Below are 19779 nucleotides of genomic sequence, written 5' to 3'. Positions count from 1 at the left end.
AACATCAACAAGGAAACACTGGACTTGAACCATATATTAGACCAAATGGACCTAACAGACATTTATAGGTCATTCCATCCTATAGCAGCAAATACATATTCTTCTCAAGTGCACATAGAGAAGAATAAGTTTGAAATCATATCAAGTATTTTTTTCAGACCACAGTGGTATTAAACTAGAAATCAACAAGAAGAAAGCTGGAAACTCTACAATTATGTGGCAATTAAACAACATTCTCTTGAACAACCAATGGGTCAAAGAAGAAATCAAAAGAGAAATAAAAAATAACATTGAACAAATGAAAATGGAAACAAAACATACCAAAATCTACGGAATGATGCAAAAGCAATTCTGAGAAGGATAAACTTAGTTTATAGTAATAAATGCATATTTTAAGAAAACAGAAGGATCTTAAATAAACATTCTAACTTCACACATCAAAGAACTAGAAAAAGAACAAATTAAGCCCAAAGTTTGCAGGACAGAAATAACGAAGGTCAAAATGGAAATAAACTGCAACAGAGGCCAGAAAAACAATAGAAAAAAAAAAATCAACAAAACTAAGAGCCGGTTTTTCAAAAAGATAAACAAAATTGACAGATCAAGAGCCACACTAACCAAGAAAAAAGAAGACTCAAATAAATAAAATCAGAAATGAAAGAGAAGACATACTACAGAAATACACAGGATCATAAGATACCAGTATGAGCAATTCTATGCCAACAAGCTGGATAACCTAGAAGAAATGGATTAATTCCTAGAAACACACAACATACCAAGACTGAATCAGGAAGAAACAGAAAATCTCGATAGATCAATAATGAGTTCGGAGATTGACTCAGTAACCAAAAACCGCCCAAAACAGAAAACTCCAGGACCAGATGGCTTCACTTGTGAATTCTATCAAATACTTAAGGAAGAATTAATGTCAATCTTTCTCAAACTCTTCCAAAAAGTAAGAGAAGGGAACACTTCCAAACTCATTTTATGAGGTCAGCATTACCTTGATACCAAAGCCAGACAAGGACACTACAAGAAAACTATAAACAATATCCCTGATGAATACAGATGCAAAAGTTCTCAAAAACTATTAGCAAAGTGAATTCAGCAACACAATAAAAAAGGATTTGACAAAATACGGCATCTTTTCATGATAAAAACCTTCAACTGATTGGGTATAGATGGAGCACACCTCAACATAATAAAGACCATATACAAACACACAAAGCTAACATCACATTCAATGATAAAAATTTGAAAGCTTTCCTTTAAAATCAGAAACAAGACAAGGGTGCCCACTCTCACCACTCTTATTCAACACAGTACTGGAAGGTCTAAGTTAAAGCAATTAAGGCAAGACAAAGAAATAAAAGGCATCAGAAGTGGAAAGGAAAAGTTGTCATTATTTGCAGGTGATATGATCTTATATATAGAAAATCCTGAAGACTTAACCAAAAAACTGTTGGAACTAATCAAAAAATTCTGTAAAGTTATAGGATATAAAATCAACACACAGAAACCAGTTGTGTTGCTATACACTAACCATGAAACATCTGAAAAATTAAAAAAAAAACGATTCTACTCACAATATCATCAAAAACAATAAAATACTTAGTAATAAATTTATCCAAGGAGGCAAAAGATCCTGTATAATGAAAACTGTTAAGACCCTGATAAAAGAAATTGAAAAAGACAAATGGAAAGATATCCTTTATTCACGGCTCAGAAGAATTATATTTTTAAAATATCCATACTAAGCAAACTCATCTACAGATTCAATGCAATCTTATCAAAATCCCAATGGCATTTTTAACAGAGATAAAACAAACCTAAAATGTGTATAGAAACACAAAACAATCATAAGAACAACAAAACTGGAGGCAGCAAACTTCCTGCTTTCGAACCATACTATAAAGCTACAGAAATTAAAACAGTATGGTTCTGGCATAAAAATAAAACATGTAGACCAGTGGAACAAAATAGACAGCCTAGAAATAAACCTCTGCATATATGGTTATCTAATATTTGACATGGGAGCCAAGAACACTCAATAAGGAAAGGCTGTCCTGCTATATCATTGCTACTGCTATATCATATTTGTTCAATTCCCATTAACATGTATGGATATCAGAAATAGAACAAAAAATGTCCAGGTCTCTACATATAATTAAAAAATAATCATTAATATTCATTAATGATTTTCAACCTATGAGAAGAGATTGTTTACTATATTAAGCATACTAAAATAAATGGGTAAAAACATTTTCATTTTAGCCATAGATTGAAACAAAGTTTATCCTAATTAATCTTCAATGTACCTGAAAAGGTCATCAAACAAAAGGCTCTACAGAATCAAGGAAAAAATACTTTTTGTTTGTTCACCAATGTCTATAAGGTACCCAGTTCCACAATTCTATGGTAATTAAAATTTGACTATTATAGAGTATTAAAAAAATCTGTATTTTTTGTCACAAGCCATACATTACATATTTTATGGCCAATATGCAGTATAGCCATGAAGATGAACAGGCCTAAACTGCAGTCTTAATACTATGTAATTTTAATTATAATTCATTAGACAATTATAGTTTAGTCAACAGATAATTATAAACCACAATTATCAGGAGTTATATATAGAAAAGCAAATTGTCACACAACCACATTCCTTTTATTACCCTTGTTCTTGATTTTCAGGTGATCTTAAAATCAAAACCTTAGTAAGGGGTATTATTTGTATGTGTGTATGTGTTAAAATACAGTTATGTAACACTTGGCCTTTTAAATAATAACTATTCTATTTTGTATTTCCTACTGGTTAGTTACCGTAGAGATGATACTGGTTAATAATCAAAAACTTAAGTGACTTACAGAAAATGTTTTACTCTCAAAGAAATATGATCTGACCAGGAATTCTAAAGATGACAAGGCAATTAGAGTTAGGATAAACATACAGAAAGGTTTTGCTCTCTTGGACATGAGAAACTCTTTTCATTTTTCCCCAAAGGCTCTTATGATGGGCATAAAATTAAGTGGAGGGGAAATAAGGTTATTTCTTCTCCCAAGAGTTAATTCCATCTCTCCTCTCCACTTCTTGAGCTTCTGGAGTCAGTATCTTACTGTAGGGAATAAAAATGAAAAGCAAGAAGAAGAATAAGAAAAAAAAAAAAAACTTAAGGTAGCATAGATTTTGGCTATCTCTTTTAAAGCTAAATCTAGAGTACCTAAATGTAGATTTTGATAGGTATAGATTATTTTACTATTTAATTCTATCTCCTGATAGTGGAAAACACAGACTGGCTTTTAAGTTGTTCTTTGACTATATACACATTGAGATTATCTTTTTTTTTTTAACACCTTTATTGGAGTATAATTGCTTTACAATGGTGTGTTAGTTTCTGCTTTATAACAAACTGCATCAGCTATACATGTACATATACCCCATATCTCCTCCCTCTTGCGTCTCCCTCCCACCCCTCTAGGTGGTCACAAAGCACCGAGCTGATCTCCCTGTGCTATGCGCGGCTGCTTCCCACTAGCTATCTATTTTACATTTGGTAGTATATATAAGTCCATGCCACTCTCTCACTTCGTCCCAGCCTACCCTTCCCCCTTCCCGTGTCCTCAAGTCCATTCTCTATGTCTGCGTCTTTATTCCTGTCCTGCCCCTAGGTTCTTCAGAACCATTTTTATTTTGGATTCCATATACATGTGTTAGCATATGGTATTTGTTTTTCTCTTTCTGACTTACTTCACTCTGTATGACAGACTCTAGGTCCATCCACCTCACTACAAATAACTCAATTTCGTTTCTTTTAATGGCTGAGTAATATTCCATTGTATATATGTGCCACATCTTCTTTATCCATTCATCTGTCAATGGACACTTAGGTTGCTTCCATGTCCTGGCTATTGTAAATAGAGCTGCAATGAACATTGGGGTACATGATTCTTTTTGAATTATGGTTTTCTCAGGGTATAGGCCCAGTAGTGCGATTGCTGGGTCTTATGGTAGTTCTATTTTTAGGTTTTTAAGGAACCTCCATACTGTTCTCCATAGTGGCTGTATCAATTTACATTCCCACCAACAGTGCAAGAGGCTTCCCTTTTCTCCATACCCTCTTCAGCATTTATTGTTTGTAGATTTTTTGATGATGGCCATTCTGACTGGTGTGAGGTGATACCTCATTGTAGTTTTGATTTGCGTTTCTCTAATGATTAGTGATGTTGAGCATCCTTTCATGTGTTTATTGGCAATCTATATATCTTCTCTGGAGAAATGTCTATTTAGGTCTTCTGCCCATTTTTGGACTGGGCTGTTTGTTTTTTTGATATTGAGCTGCATGAGCTGTTTATATATTTTGGAGATTAATCCTTTGTCAGTTGCTTCGTTTGCAAATATTTTCTCCCATTCTGAGGGTTGTCTTTTCATCTTGTTTATGGTTTCCTTTGCTGTGTAAAAGCTTTTAAGCTTCATTAGGTCCCATTTGTTTATTTTTGTTTTTATTTCCATTTTTCTAGGAGGGGGTCAAAAAGGATCTTGCTGTGATTATGTCATGGAGTGTTCTGCCTATGTTTTCCTCTAAGAGTTTTATGGTGTCTGGCCTTACATTTAGGTCTTTAATCCATTTTGAGTTTATTTTAGTGCATAGTGTTAGGGAGTGTTCTAATTTTACATGTAGCTGTCCAGTTTTCCCAGCACCACTTATTGAAGAGACTGTCTTTTCTCCATTGTATACTCTTGCCTCCTTTATCAAAGATAAGGTGACCATACATGCGTGGGTTTATCTCTGGGCTTTTTTTTTTTAAATTAATTAATTAATTAATTTATTTTTGGCTGTGTTGGGTCTTCGTTTCTGTGCGAGGGCTTTCTCTAGTTGCGGCAAGCGGGGGCTACTCTTCATCGCGGTGCGCAGGCCTCTCACTATCGCGGCCTCTCTTGTTGCAGAGCACAGGCTCCAGACGCACAGGCTCAGCAGCTATGGCTCACGGGCCCAGTTGCTCCACGGCATGTGGGGTCTTCCCAGACCAGGGCTCGAACCCGTGTCCCCTACATTGGCAGGCAGACTCTCAACCACTGTGCCACCAGGGAAGCCTATCTCTGGGCTTTCTATCCTGTTCCATTGATCTATATTTCTGCTTTTGTGCCCGTATCATACTGTCTTGACTACTGTAGCTTTGTAGTATAGTCTGAAGTCAGGGAGCCTGATTCCTCCAGCTCCGTTTTTCTTTCTCAAGATTGCTTTGGCTATTCGGGGTCTTTTATGTTTCCATACACATTGTGAATTTTTTTGTTCTAGTTCTGTGAAAAATGCCATTGGTAGCTTGACAGGGATTGCACTGAATCTGTAGATTGCTTTGGGTAGTAGAGTCATTTTCATAATGTTGATTCTTCCAATCCAAGAACATGGTATATCTCTCCATCTGTTTGTATCATCTTTGATTTCTTTCATCAGTGTCTTATAGTTTTCTGCATACAGGTCTTTTGTCTCCTTAGGTAGGTTTATTCCTAGGTATTTTATTCTTTTTGTTGCCATGGTAAATGGGAGTGTTTCCTTCATTTCTCTTTCAGATTTTTCATCATTAGTATATAGGAATGCCAGAGATTTCTGTGCATTAATTTTGTAACCTGCTACTTTATCAAATTCATTGATTAGCTCTAGTAGTTTTCTGGTAGCATCTTTAGGATTCTCTATGTATACTATCATGTCATCTGCAAACAGTGACAGTTTTACTTCTTCTTTCCCAATATGGATTCCTTTTATTTCTTTTTCTTCTCTGACTGCTGTGGCTAAAACTTCCAACACTATGTTGAATAATAGTGGTGAGAGTGGGCAACCTTGTCTTGTTCCTGATCTTAGTGGAAATGGTTTCAGTTTTTCACCATTGAGAATGATGTTGGCTGTGGGTTTGTCATATAGGCCTTTATTATGTTGAGGAAAGTTCCCTCTATGCCTACTTTCTGGAGGGTTTTCATCATAAATGGGTGTTGAATTTTGTCAAAAGCTTTTTCTGCATCTACTGAGATGATCATATGGTTTTTCTCTTTCAATTTGTTAATATGGTTTATCACATTGATTGATTTGCATATACTGAAGAATCCTTGCATTCCTGGGGTAAACCCCACTTGATCATGGTGTATAATCCTTTTAATGTGTTGTTGGATTCTGTTTACCTGTATTTTGTTGTGGATTTTTTCATCTATGCTCATCAGTGATACTGGCCTGTAGTTTTCTTTTCTCTGTGACATCTTTGCCTGGTTTTGGTATCAGGGTGATGGTGGCCTCACAGAATGAGTCTGGGAGTGTTCCTCCCTCTGCTATACTTTGGAACAGCTTGAGAAGAATAGGTGTTAGCTCTTCTCTAAATGTTTGATAGAATTCGCCTGTGAAGCCATCTGGTCCTTGGCTTTTGTTTGTTGGAAGATTTTTAATCACAGTTTCAATTTCAGTGCTTGTGATTGGTCTGTCTGTATTTTCTATTTCTTCCTGGTTCAGTCTTGGAAGGTTGTGTTTTTCTAAGAATTTGTCCATTTCTTCCAGGTTGTCCATTTTATTGGCATAGAGTTGCTTGTAGCAATCTCTCATGATCCTTTGTATTTCTGCAGTGTCAGTTGTTACTTCTCCTTTTTCATTTCTAATTCTATTGATTTGAGTCTTCTCCCTTTTTTTCTTGATGAGTCTGGCTAATGGTTTATCAATTTTGTTTATCTTCTGAAAGAACCATCTTTTAGTTTTATTGATCTTTGCTGTTGTTTCCTTCATTTCTTTTTAATTTATTTCTGATCTGATCTTTATGATTTCTTTCCTTCTCCTAACTTTGGGGTGTTTTTGTTCTTCTTTCTCTAATTGCTTTAGGTGTAAGGTTAGGTTATTTGAGATGTTTCTTGTTTCTTGAGGTAGGATTGTATTGCTCTAGACTTCCCTCTTAGAACTGTTTTTGCTGCATCCCATTTGTTTTGGGCCTTTGTGTTTTCATTGTCATTTGTTTCTAGGTATTTTTTGATTTCCTCTTTGATTTCTTCAGCGATCTCCTGGTTATTTAATAACGTATTGTTTAGCCTCCATGTGTTTGTATTTTTTACAGATTTTTTCCTGTAATTGTTATCTAGTCTCATAGCGTTGTGGTCGGAAAAGATACTTGATACGATTTCAATTTTCTTAAATTTACTGAGGCTTGATTTGTGACCTAAGATATGATCTATCCTGGAGAATGTTCCATGAGCACTTGAGAAGAAAGTGTATTCTGCTGTTTTTGGATGGGATGTCCTATAAATATCAATTAAGTCCATCTTGTTTAATGTATCATTTAAAGCTTGTGTTTCCTTATTTTCATTTTGGATGATCTGTCCATTGGTGAAAGTGGGGTGTTAAAGTCCCCTACTATGATTGTGTTACTGTCGATTTCCCCTTTTATGGCTGTTAACATTTGCCTTATGTATTGAGGTGCTCCTATGTTGGGTGCATAAATATTTACAACTGTTATATCTTCTTCTTAGATTGATCCCTTGATCGAGATTATCTTTTGAAGAAGTTTTCAGAAAGACTTCCCTTTGCATAAGATTCATTTGTAGAAATAAGTCCCTGGGAAAGCCTAGGTCAGAAATGTCAAATTGGTGGCCTTTAACTAGCTTTCTTTGGTCCATACTATCTGTTTTTCTAAAGTCAAATTCATTTTTAATTTGTAAAATCAGTAGCTATTATCTTATAAAAATTCCTATTTCCGACTCATCTTGGAAAATCAGAAGAACTGTGCATGAGCTTACATTCCCACATGGCCACCACTGGCTGGAGCCGAGTGGGGGCTGGTGCCTTTGGATGGGACATGTGCTCTTCCAGGTCACCCCTCATTCCACTTGGTCTGCATCATCTACCTGGCTAGCCCCTGTAAGAATCTATTTGTAACTCTGCTATTTATTTGGTCTGCTTTGTATTGTGATAGGAACATGACAAAAGTAAAAACCCTGGCCTCTACCAAGGGTGAAGCTTGATGTTTAGAAACAACAAAACATTGCTTGAATTAGCAAAGTAAGTTAACAAGGTAAAAATAAAATCTGTAGTGTAGTTGTGAACTACTTTTAAACTGTTTCCATTACACTTCACTATTTTACCTTTTAACCCAACATGTCTCTACACTTTGGCAATGCCTGAAAGCTGGATGACTCCACTTATACCTAAGTGTGTCTCCATACACAGACTGTAACGTATATGACCCACCCTGTAGCTTAATAAGATACAAATCCCTGGGGAGGCCAACAGCAGACCTAGACCCTCGCCTTGGCTCTTGTCCCTAACTGCATGACCACAGGCAAAGCCCTCTGGGGTTCAGCTCTTCATTCATATAAAGAGGGTACTGGACTAGGTCTCTCTTAGCACTGGGATTTGACTGTTTGAGACCATCAGCACATTTATAAAAATTGTGGAAATATCTTTTAGGTAAAACAAATAATAACTCAAGGGAAACTTGTTTTAGAAAATATTTTAGAAAAGGGATGCTTTCCAAGAGTATAAGAAAATTAAAACTTTATCATCAAAATATGCTGATATTATAAACAAGGAATATCCATTCCTTGTTTACAAAATAGTTTTAAATCTTAAAAAAGCCAAAATTATATGCCATTATTTACCCTAGAAGTTGCTACTTAATGACAACGTACGATGAAGCCAGGACTTTAGAAAGGAGAAATGTAAAAATCAAAATAATTGATATAAACTTATATGCTAAAAATTAGTTATTTAGTCATATCTCTTCAAAGGAGTCAGTGAAAACCCTCGGAAGAGGAAATCAGGCTCCATTCATTTACTTCCCTCTGACATTTGCTATTTAGATAATTATTTTGGAAGCCTATATATTAAAGCTTAATGCATTCTCTCAAATCAAAAATTTATTAAGATTTTTTTTTTGCCAGATAAAAGTTTTTTTTATAGTAACAAGTTTGCATACTATCTACAAAAATGATTATAAGTAAAATTTTAGAGGACACCTGTGTAGGAAGAACCCTAAACAGGCCCTCAAATTTCCTGCCCTAATTTCTGTGACTGTGAATATGAAGGATACCACACCTGTGATCTGCACTACTTGATAAAAGGGATTTTGCAGATGTAATGAGATTATTAGTCAGCCGACTGTGAGTTAATCAAAAAGGGGACTACCCAGGTAATGCTGACCCAATGACATGATTAAAGCAGAGTTTTCTCCACTGGTGGTGGGAGAGGAGGTCAGATTTCTGAAGCATGAGGGAGATGTGACGCACCAGTGCTGGCTTGAAGATGGTGACAAGGAGTGTGGGTACCTCAGGGAACTGAGAGAGGTCTCTGGCCAACAGCCAGCAATGAAACGGGGACCTCAGTTCTACAACCACAAGGAACTGAATTCTGCCGACAACTTGAATGAGTCTGGGAGTGGATTTCCCCTGAGTCTCCAGTCAAGGGCTCAGCCCAGCTCACATCTTAGTTACAGCCTTAAGATACTCAGAGCGAAGGACCCACTGGACCTGTGACTTACAGAACCATGTGCTAATAAGTGGGTGTTTGTGGTGACTTATTACACAGCAATAGAAAACTAACACAACGCTGAGGAATTACCTATTATTAGGAAGGACAAGAAAACCAACTGAATATATGAATGCTACATTTTTCAGAGTGCTTAAGTTTCAAAGTTGATTTGTTAGGCTGTTTCATGTTGAGAAAAACAATGTGTGTTGAAGGGTAGAAGTGATAATTCTCAGGAAATGGGGCAAACTAAAGTCCAGAATAAATATGAAACATTCAAACCAGATTTTAATTATAGCAAAGTAAAATTATACACTAAAAAACCTAGACATTTCAATTTCAAACTCAAGAGAAATCAAATACAGCAGAGATGCTTACCCTATTTTGAAAAAATGATGCATGAAAATGTGATGTTGTAGCAGATATTGATACTAAAGTAATAGTTTCTTCAGAACTAGGATTATGTAAGTAAACTTTTTCCATTTTTGGCATTCCAACTGGTCTGTAAAAACAAAAAGAAAACTGTTACAAATACTTCAAAGACAATTTCTAGTTTTAGCAGTAACCTTTAGTTGTTAAAAAATTAAACATCAAAATTATTTAGACAAATACATACCCAAACGTATGAAATTATATATTAAATTAGTTTATATCTAAAATTACACATAAAATGCATGCATTAGCTATTCAGCAAATAAAACTATTGAGTGCCAACTGTATGTCACACACTGAGCCAGGTACTGGGATGTAAGGAGGCAAGTCTCCAACTGGATAAAGCTTACATCTAGTGAGGAAGGAGGCAGGGAACAAAACGGTCAGATCCCTTTATTACTTTCTGTAATACCACCTACCGCCTGCTTCTCTACTAATTCTGAATCTTATCCTCCTCTCCCCAAATTCCACTGATAGATGTTCTTCAATTTAGAAGAAGTTTAGTGGCAACGTTCTGTGAGCAGATCTGCCTTATGAGTTAGGGGCTGTTGTTATACGCATTTAATAGATGAGGACACCGAGGCACAGAAAGCTTAATTAACTTGCCTAAAGTCATACTTGGAACCTCACTCTGAATCCAGGCCATCTGGCTCTAGTTCCTGCTCTAACCCTTTCAAAGGAACAGTATAAAGCACACACTCGAGGTCTGATATCCACAGATTCATTTTAATGTTCCCCATGGCATCCACATTATAGTTTGTCTTAAAAGTGAAACCTCCTCAGTATGTAGTCCATTAAGTACTTACGTTGCTAATCATATTTGCACAGGCTTCCTAGCTTGACAGCTTAAGAGAATTCTGCATATAAATTACATTTTTTCAGAGTTCTCTCTAGTTACTTAATTGGCGCCTGTCTTATTTCCTCAACAAGATTATCAGTACCTTAAGGACGAAGTTTACGTTGTATGTGCACTGTGTATTCCTCGTATTGTCTAGCACAGAACCAGGCACCTGGTGACAGCGTGCACGGGGCAGCTTGCCCGCCCTTGCCCCCGCCCATGACCTCAGTGGTTACAATCTAGTGAGGAAGCAGGCAGGGAACAAAACGGTCAGATCCCTTTCTTTCTTTCTGTAATACCACCTGCTGTTACGAAGTGGTTATCAGCTCCCCTAATCTGGAATCAATCAGCTTACACATGTGATTCCCTATGTTTCCACCTGAGTCAGGCTGGTTCCATGTGCATGACCCCCACGCCTTTACCAATGTCTTTGCTCTGTGTTTTCTTCCCTATCCTCTATGTGAATCCAAACCCTCATGTTCTAATTCAATTACAACTTCTGTCACAAGGTCCTCTTCTTGTACAATCATTTTGGCCTATGTTTTCTGAAATTTTATTTCATCTGTATAAACCTCGAATTCTAAGCAGTTGAAGATGCAGCGCCAGAATTACATTTTATATGTGGTTCAACTGTCCACCATGCTTTTGTCCTTCAGGAATTTTTGCCCCTGCCTTTTCCTCAGTTCAGTTTATCACTTGTAACTTATGATGTTGGAAAACTGATAAAACAGTGAACAGCTGATAACTTTCACTAGTTAAAAAAAAAAAAAAAAAAAAACCAGGGGCTTTGGGTTCCTTTTAAAATGGTGAATTGGTTAGTATATGTTACTGGTTCTCCCTGACACCCCCGAACAGCTGCATATACAAACAACAATGCTGGAAAACTTTAGAAGTTAATCCCTGATTCCAAGGATTAACCAAAAACAGGAAGAAACCCTTGGGGGAACAGAAGGCTGCCTGAACTGGCAGGTGGGGAAAAGTGAGGGACACAGAGCAGCCCAGGCCGACAACGAGAAGTCAGGAGTAACTCTCCTCTTCTCCAGTCCCTTCCCTGCTTGCCTTGGTACAATCAAAGCCTCCCCCTTCAACCCAGATGGCAGAAAGGCTCACTGTGGTAAGAAGCTGATGATCAGCTACACTTGAGCACACCCACCTCTACACTCCTCTCTCTGGTCCTCCGAAGCCCTGGAGTTGCCAGATTACAATTTAGGAAGATACCTCTTCCAGACACTTCTGCCTAAGCACTGTCAAGATAGAGTGGTGGGAACATAGGACAATCAATAGTTTTTATGTGAATGTGTGTATGTAACTGGACCTCTCCACCTTGGGGATCATCTCCCTTCTTAAGTTCACAAGAAGAGACAAAGAGCAAGGCTTGGTCTTCTGCTCTTCCTCTATATGCATTATAAGACAGCAACTCAGAAGTTCACACATCAAAATAACATGATCTGTGAGGAGTAGTACAATCAAGTTGAAAACATATACAGTGTTGTGATAGACCACAATGTTGTTCCCAATTTGCTGACTGAACTGGTGAGAGGCTTATATCTCTCCACTTCATTAACATTAGGCCAATGAAATGTGAGCAAAAGTGACATATATCATTAAGTTTTAAGAGTCTTCTTGTACTCTGTTTCTTCTGCCAAGTAAATGGCATTTCACAGATAGGAGTGCTCTTCCAGTCTAGATCCCACTGGGTCGTCTGTGATCACAGCATAACCTAGTAAAGGCTGAATAATGCATACCTGAAGCTGCAAAAGTTAAACCAAGAATTAAAAATAAGCATAATGGAATATGCTTAAGGAGAAATGGCAAGATACTAGTAAAATGAAGAAAGCCTATAGAAAACAAGAGAAAATATCAGCAGAAAACATAATGTATAAAGATAACGGATGGGATAGGTAGATAAAAATCTATTTGTGAGTTGGAAGATCAGATTGACAATCTAGTTCCAAATTCAGTAAGAAAGAATATATATTTAGAATATTTTAAAAGATAGAGCTTTAAAAATCAAAAGAAAAACAGATATGTAGAACATAACTAGAAGTGGTAATATTTGGAAAATGGAGTGTAGGAATACTTGAAGAATATGGACAAAAACAATGGGCAAAACCCAAAATTTTAAAAAAAGATGAAATAATTCTTGATTGAAAGGGTTTGTGAAATGTCAACAAGGAGAGATAAGGAAACCCTGTCTTAATAAGCACACAGCAAAATTTAAGGAGTTGCAAGAGTTTTTTATACATTATGGATATAAGCCTCTTAGGAGATATTTGCAAATATTTTCTCCCATTCTGTGGCTATCTTTTCACTTTTTTGATGGTATCATTTGCAGCACAAAAGTTTTTAATTTTTATGTAATCCAATGTGTATATTTTATCTTTTGTCACTTGTGCTTCTGGAGCCATATCTAAGAAAATATTGTACAAACCACTGCATAATGGAGATACATTACAATGTTTTCCTCTAAGGTTTTATAGTTTAGCTTTGTTACATTTACATTTAGCTCTATGATACACTTTGAATTAATTTTTGTGTATGGTGTCAGGTAGGGGATCCAACTTAATTCTTTTGCCAGTTGTCTTAGCACCATTTGTTGCAAACATTATTCTTTCTTCATTTAATTGTCCTGGCACCCTTGTCAAAATCAATTTACAATAAATATAAAGTTCTATTTCTGGAATCTAAATTCTTTCCCATTTATCTATATGGCAGTAATTACAGGGTCTTGACTACTAAAGCTCTTTAGAAGGTTTCTGACATTGGGAGCTGTTAGTCTTCCAACATTGGTCTCCTTTTAAAAAATTGTTTGGCTATTCTGGATCCTTCTTATTTCCATGTGAATTTTAATACCAGCTTGCCAATTTCTGTAAAAAAGTCAGTTGTGGTTTTGATGGGGATTGTGTTGAATCCACAGATCAATTTAGGGAGTATTGCCATTCTCATTTGTCTCTTCTGATTTATGGATATGGGATGGTTTCTATTTACTTAGCTCTTTAATTTCTTTTGACAATGGTTTGGCATTTTTAGTATACAGCACTACTTGTTAAAAATTTGTATATAAGTATTTTATTATTTTTGATGCCATTGTAAATGGAATTGTCTTCTTAATTTTGATTGTCTATTGCTAGTGTATAGAACAAATATTTTTGTATATTGATCTAATATCCTGTAACCTTGCTTAACTCACTTATTAGTTCTATTTTTTTAAAAAAGTGGATTGCTTAGGATGTCCTATGTACAAGAGTATAACATCTGAAAATAGAGATGGTTTAATTCTTCCTTTCCAAACGCCATTATCAAAAGTGGGGTACCTAAATCTCCAACTATTACTATTGAACTGTCTGTTTTTTCCCTTTAGTTCTGTTAGTGTTGCTTCCTATATTTTGGGTTTCTGTTGTTAGTTGTGTCTTGCTTTCTTAATGTGACAATCTTGGTTTCTTAATTGGTGTGTTTAGACTATTTATATTAAATGTAATTATTTTTAAGGTTAAAGTCTACCATCTTGCTACTTATTTTCTATTTCTTCTATCTCTTCTTTGTTCAGAACACTTTTATATGCAGAATTTTCTAGTCCTGGCCCAATTAAACTAGAAATCAATAACAAACAGATAAACAGATTCTCTATAAATATGTAAATAAGCCAACATGTGTAAACAACTCATGGATCAAAGATGAAATCTGAATAAAAATTAAGAACTATCTGGAACTGAATCAAAATGAAGAAATTAACTCATTAAAAACTTGTGGAATACAGTTCAAGTTGTGCTTAAACAAAAATTCATAAATCTAAATGTACATATTTGAAAAGAAGAAGGCCTGAAAATTAATGAGCTAAGCATCCATGTCATTAGAAAAAGAATAGCAAATTAAAATAAGAAAGTACAAGGAAAGAAATAATACAAATAAGAGTGGAAATCAATGAAGTAAAACATAAAATAGAGATGATTTATGAAGTCAAAAATTCCCATTTTGGCAGGGGGGACTAATAAATTGTTAACTACCTGGCAAGACAAATAAAGAAAAAAGAGGAGGCATAAAATATCAATACCAGCAGTGATGAAGAAGACATCACTACAGATGCTACAAACAGTAAAACAATCATAAAATTATATTAACTTCATGATAGTAAATTTGAAGATCCTGAAATTGCTGTACTCCTAGAAAAACAGAGCTTGCCAAAACTGACAAATTTAAGAAAAAAATATGTAAGCATTACAGAAAATAAAACTACTGAAGAAATTAAATCTGCAATTTAAAACTTCCTCACAAAGAAAACTCCAGTCCATAAGGACTTGACTGGCAAAGTCTACCAAATATTTAAAGGGACTATTCTACCAAACACTTTGGGGAAAAGAGAGATGCTGATACAAAATGGGGAAAGATGAGAAAGAACTCTGTGAGGCTGGATTTGAATTGGGAAAATATGAATTGGACTTATCAGTATGGGCCATGATTTATGCATGTATACATATCAATATATACATACATAATGCATATGTATATATACATGTATATATTCCTCCAGAGATCGGTCCACATGAGCACAGAAGCAATGACACATAGGGGCAATGAGCGCATTCAGTGCCCAGATCTGGGTTTCTAAATGTCATTTCCCACTGAAGAAACCAGGACTTCTTTAGTTTTGGCTAATTCCAGGTCTTGGACAAAGCATACATAAGGAAGTCTGGAACGTTTGTTGTATCAGAAAGCAAAGAAGTGTTCAAAGATAATAGGACGTATCAAAAAAAGAAAAAGGAATCAGCTTAAAGAGGCTCCCACTGGCAAAATCTGTAAAATTTGGAGCAAAAAGAACAGTGAAAGTAAAGGGTTATAACACACTGATTAAAAAACAAAACCCATGAGTCTACAGCAGAGATCAACAACCTTTTTCTGTAATGGGCCAGACGGTAAATATTTCAGGCTTTACAGAACATGCAATCTCTGTCACAACTACCCAGTCTGCCACTGTTGTGCAAAAAGCAGCCATAGACAAACGTAAATGAATGGGTATGGTTATGTTCCAGTAAAACTTTATATATAAAAACAGGTGTCAAGGGCCATAATTTGCTAACCCTTGGTCTACAGTGATGATCAAAGAAAAGAGGGGAATACTTCTTTACAGAAGAATCTTGATTCCTAAATGAAAAAAAACAATGATAGAATTTGAAGGGGAAAAAAGGAATCACCATTTTGCAACTATCGATGTAATGACTGATTCAGGTAAGAGTCTATGGGTACTGATGAGGTAAACTATTAGATGAAAGATTGATGGAGAACAGGATAGCAACCCTACAGATTATTTATTAATTACAAAGAGGAAAAGCCATCTTTACAATTTACAGTATCTGGCAGATAGTACACCGATGCGTGCTCAAACTCAGCATCAACAATAATTAGAAATATGGACATTACATTACCCTGATATACAACATTATCTATGTAATGTTCTTGACAAAAATGTTTAGCCTGAAATCTAATCATTAGGATATAATCAGGCAAATCCAGTTTGTGGGCTATTCTATAAGTCAACTGACCTGGACTACAAAAATTTCAATCTTATGAATAAAAAAAAAGAAAAAAGGTAGGAAACTGTTCTAGATTAAAGACACCTACCAACCAAATGCAATGTGTCATCCTTAATTTAAACCTGGTTAGAGGATGGGAGACTATATTGCTTTGGGCAATTAGGGAAATTTGAATGTAAACTATATACTAGATAATGTTACCGTATCAATATTAGATTCTTTGGGTGTGATAATGGAATTGTGCTTACGTAGGAGCAGTCCCTTAGGATTCACACGCGGAAGAACTTAGGGGTGAAATATGATGTATACATTTACTTCCGGGAAAAAAAGTGGAGTTTGTGTGTGTGTAGAAAGAAAAAGAGACAGAAAGGAAAGGTTAACTCTTGGTGAATCTGGATAACTGTTATGTAGGTGTTCACCATATTATTCTTCCAACTTCTCTGTACTTTTAAATTTTTCAGAAGTTGGGGAAAATATTAAGACTTTCTGTTCAACAAAATACCGGATGGGAAAATTTAACAGACACATGACAAGCTGGGAAAAGATATTTGCAATGTCTAAATATCTTTTTAGACTTTAAGGTTATTTTTAGACTATAAGAGGAATTTCTAATTACTAAGAACCCCAAAAGAAAAATGGTCAAAGGATATGAACAGGCAATTTATAGGAATAGGAAACTCAAAAGGCCAATAAGCGTATAGAGATGGATATTTGAACTTACTAGTGATCAGAGAAATGCAAAATTAACAAGGCATCATGTTATCCCTATTTAACTAGCAAAATTAGAAAGTTGGCTAACGTTAAGTGCGAATACAGGGGACATGGCAATACAGGAATGCTAGTGGACTGCTCGGAGGAGTACAGAGAGGAAAGGCCATTCACAAGAGCAATCAGGCCATACCTAGATACATAAAGTGTACTCACACTCTGTAACCTATGCATTCCACTCTGGGCTTATATTCCAAAGAAATTCTCATGACGGTCTGTAAGTGACCGTGTAAGAGGATTTCACTGCAGGGCTGTCTGTGGTGGTAACGCAGGAGAGGCAATATGTGTAGCCATCAAAGGGGGAGTTAACGGTATAGTAAGTACTCACCATTTTACTCCTGTGGTTAGAAATAAGAGAGCAGAGAAATAATCTAACAAAAACAGAGCTTTAAAAAGGTAAGAAATAGAATGAGCTATGCAGCCACTATGGAAAACAGTATGGAAGTTCCCCCAAAAATTAAAAACAGAACTACCTTATGATCCAGCAACCCCCTCTTTTTCCCATATCTGAAGGAAATGAAAACAGGGTATCGAAGAGATACATGGCACTCTCAGGCTTACCTCAGTACTGTTCACAATGGTCAAGATATGGAAACAACTTAAGTGTCCATCGATGGATGAATGCATAAGGAAGCTGTGGTGTATATATACACGGTGGAACATTATTCAGCCATGAGAAAAAAGGAAACCCTGCCATTTGTAACAACACGGATGGACTTCAGGGCATTATGCTAAGTGAAGTAAGTCAGAGAAAGACAAATCTGTATGATATCACTTATATGTGGAATCTAAAAAAGCCGAACTCATAGAAACAAAGACTACAATGGTATTTACCAGGGACTAGGGGTTGGGGGTAAAGGAGAGATGCTGGTCCAAGAGTACCTATTTCCAGTTAGAAGATGAATAAGTTCTGGGGATCTAATGTACAACATAGTGATTATAGTTAATAATGCTGTACTATACGCTTGAAAGTTGCTAAGATCTTAAATGTTCTCACCGCAAAAAAGAAATGGTAATTATGTGATGTGATGCAGGTGTTAGCTAATGCCATGGTGGTAATCATTCTGCAGTGTAAGTCAAATCAATGTGCTGTATACTGTATACCTTAAACTTACAACGTTATATATCAGTTATATCTCAAAGTTGGAAAAAAAACCAGAATGAGCTATATCACAATATGATTTATATGTTAAAATATAATTCCATACGTTAAAATTACGTAAGAATAACTTCTAACTGGGTGGCAGATACAAAACTATACATATGTCTTATTCATTTCTGTCTGTATATTATATTTCATAAAAAAGAAAAAAGGTGAAAATAATGTGGTAAAGTAATGAAAATACTCTGGAAAGTAACACTGCCCTATAATTGTTAAGCATCATCATATAAAAGTGAAATAAAGCATTCAGAGTCTTTTATTTTTCCTTTTGCTTTAGAGTGACCACATCAGTCAAGATGGCTTTGCTATGTGAGTTGTTTACTTGAGGTCAATGAATCAAAAGGTATTTGCCGAGGACCTACATTTGAGCCACCATAATGCTACCTTATCTTTACAGGTGATTCTTATATAACCATCAATGCTGAATCCTGTTTAGTCAGACAGTAAGCCCCATATGTTGTGATATGATCCCTCAATAATTCAATTTGAAAAGTACTTTAACAAATTTTATCTAAATAGAATATTAGAGAACTTAGGGTGGAAGTGTTATAATTAAACATTATGATAAATAAACTCAAAGCTCATTTTATTGTCCAAGCAGAAGTTTTAGTCTGTTTCCTTAGAGGTTTGTCTAACTTCCTTATTAGGACTTCTTCTTTTGGGGGTAAAACCCTCAAAGTCTAAAGTTGGGCAGAATTACATGCACTCAACCTGACTTTTAACACAGTCACATTATTTCACTTGATTCTCATATTCTGTATCCCCTAAATCAACATCAAATGTAACTCAGCACCACTTTATTCATTTCTTCTGCAGCTTCATCTACAGTTGAATCTTGAGTTGTTTTAAACATTCTGTCTTTTCTAGAATGGGATAACAATACCTTCTTTCCATACTACCCAAAAAAGTCACGTTCATATGCATAAGGTCCACAAACTATATAAATAAGAACTCTTCACTGTCTTTTGTAAACATTTAACACATTTTTAAGGTTCTGAAAATGGGTTGTGCTGCTTACACACCATCTGAGAATCTCTTTATAATGCTGACATGAAGTTTTGTTGTTGCTGAGGTTCAATGTCTTCTGGTGCCTCTAAGGCTTAAACCAAGACATATTCCCCTTCTGAGAGCTCATCACTGCAGATGCCACCAGCTCTTGCCAGAAGCGGGAAGGCTGTAGAGAAGACGAACTCCCTTAAAGTCTCTCAGCTGAGAGCAGGTGATTCTGCGGCATTAGCGGTCACTAAGAGGCTGTACCCACAGACTGCCCTTGAGAGGCAGGATCCCACAGACGAGTCTCCTGCTTTGCAGGGAAGCAAAAACCTGGTCCAAAACTGCTCCGTGGCTTACAGCCCGTCCATCACGAGGTTCAAAATCTTTCTGTGGCTTACAGTTCAGCCATGAGGAAAAAACCCAAAGGTGAGCCAAGGCTTGGGCCCTGAGGAAGGGACAGAGGGGCATCCAGAGGCAGGTCTGCGGCAACACATTTAGGGTTAGAAGGCAGGAGGCTGCGTGCCCTCAGAAGCCCCCAGTGCGTGGACTTCCTCTTGCTCAGGTAGAGAC

General features: G+C 36.1%; 1 protein-coding gene across 4 annotated transcripts in view; it reads right to left on the bottom strand.

Annotated features, from left to right (window-relative positions):
• TMEM131 (transmembrane protein 131) overlaps window positions 1-19779 on the bottom strand; it is a 220321-nt gene that overhangs the window by 87788 nt on the left and 112754 nt on the right. For all 4 annotated transcript variants that reach the window (XM_082427225.1, XM_082427226.1, XM_082427228.1 and 1 more), the window contains one exon: window positions 9867-9990. In XM_082427225.1, the coding sequence (XP_082283351.1) occupies window positions 9867-9990 (124 nt within the window). The remainder of the gene's footprint in view (window positions 1-9866; window positions 9991-19779) is intronic.

The sequence above is a fragment of the Balaenoptera physalus genome (genome assembly GCF_965194825.1).
Source record: "Balaenoptera physalus genome assembly, chromosome: 15".
NCBI lineage: Eukaryota > Metazoa > Chordata > Mammalia > Artiodactyla > Balaenopteridae > Balaenoptera > Balaenoptera physalus.
This window is presented reverse-complemented; position numbering and strand designations above follow the sequence as displayed.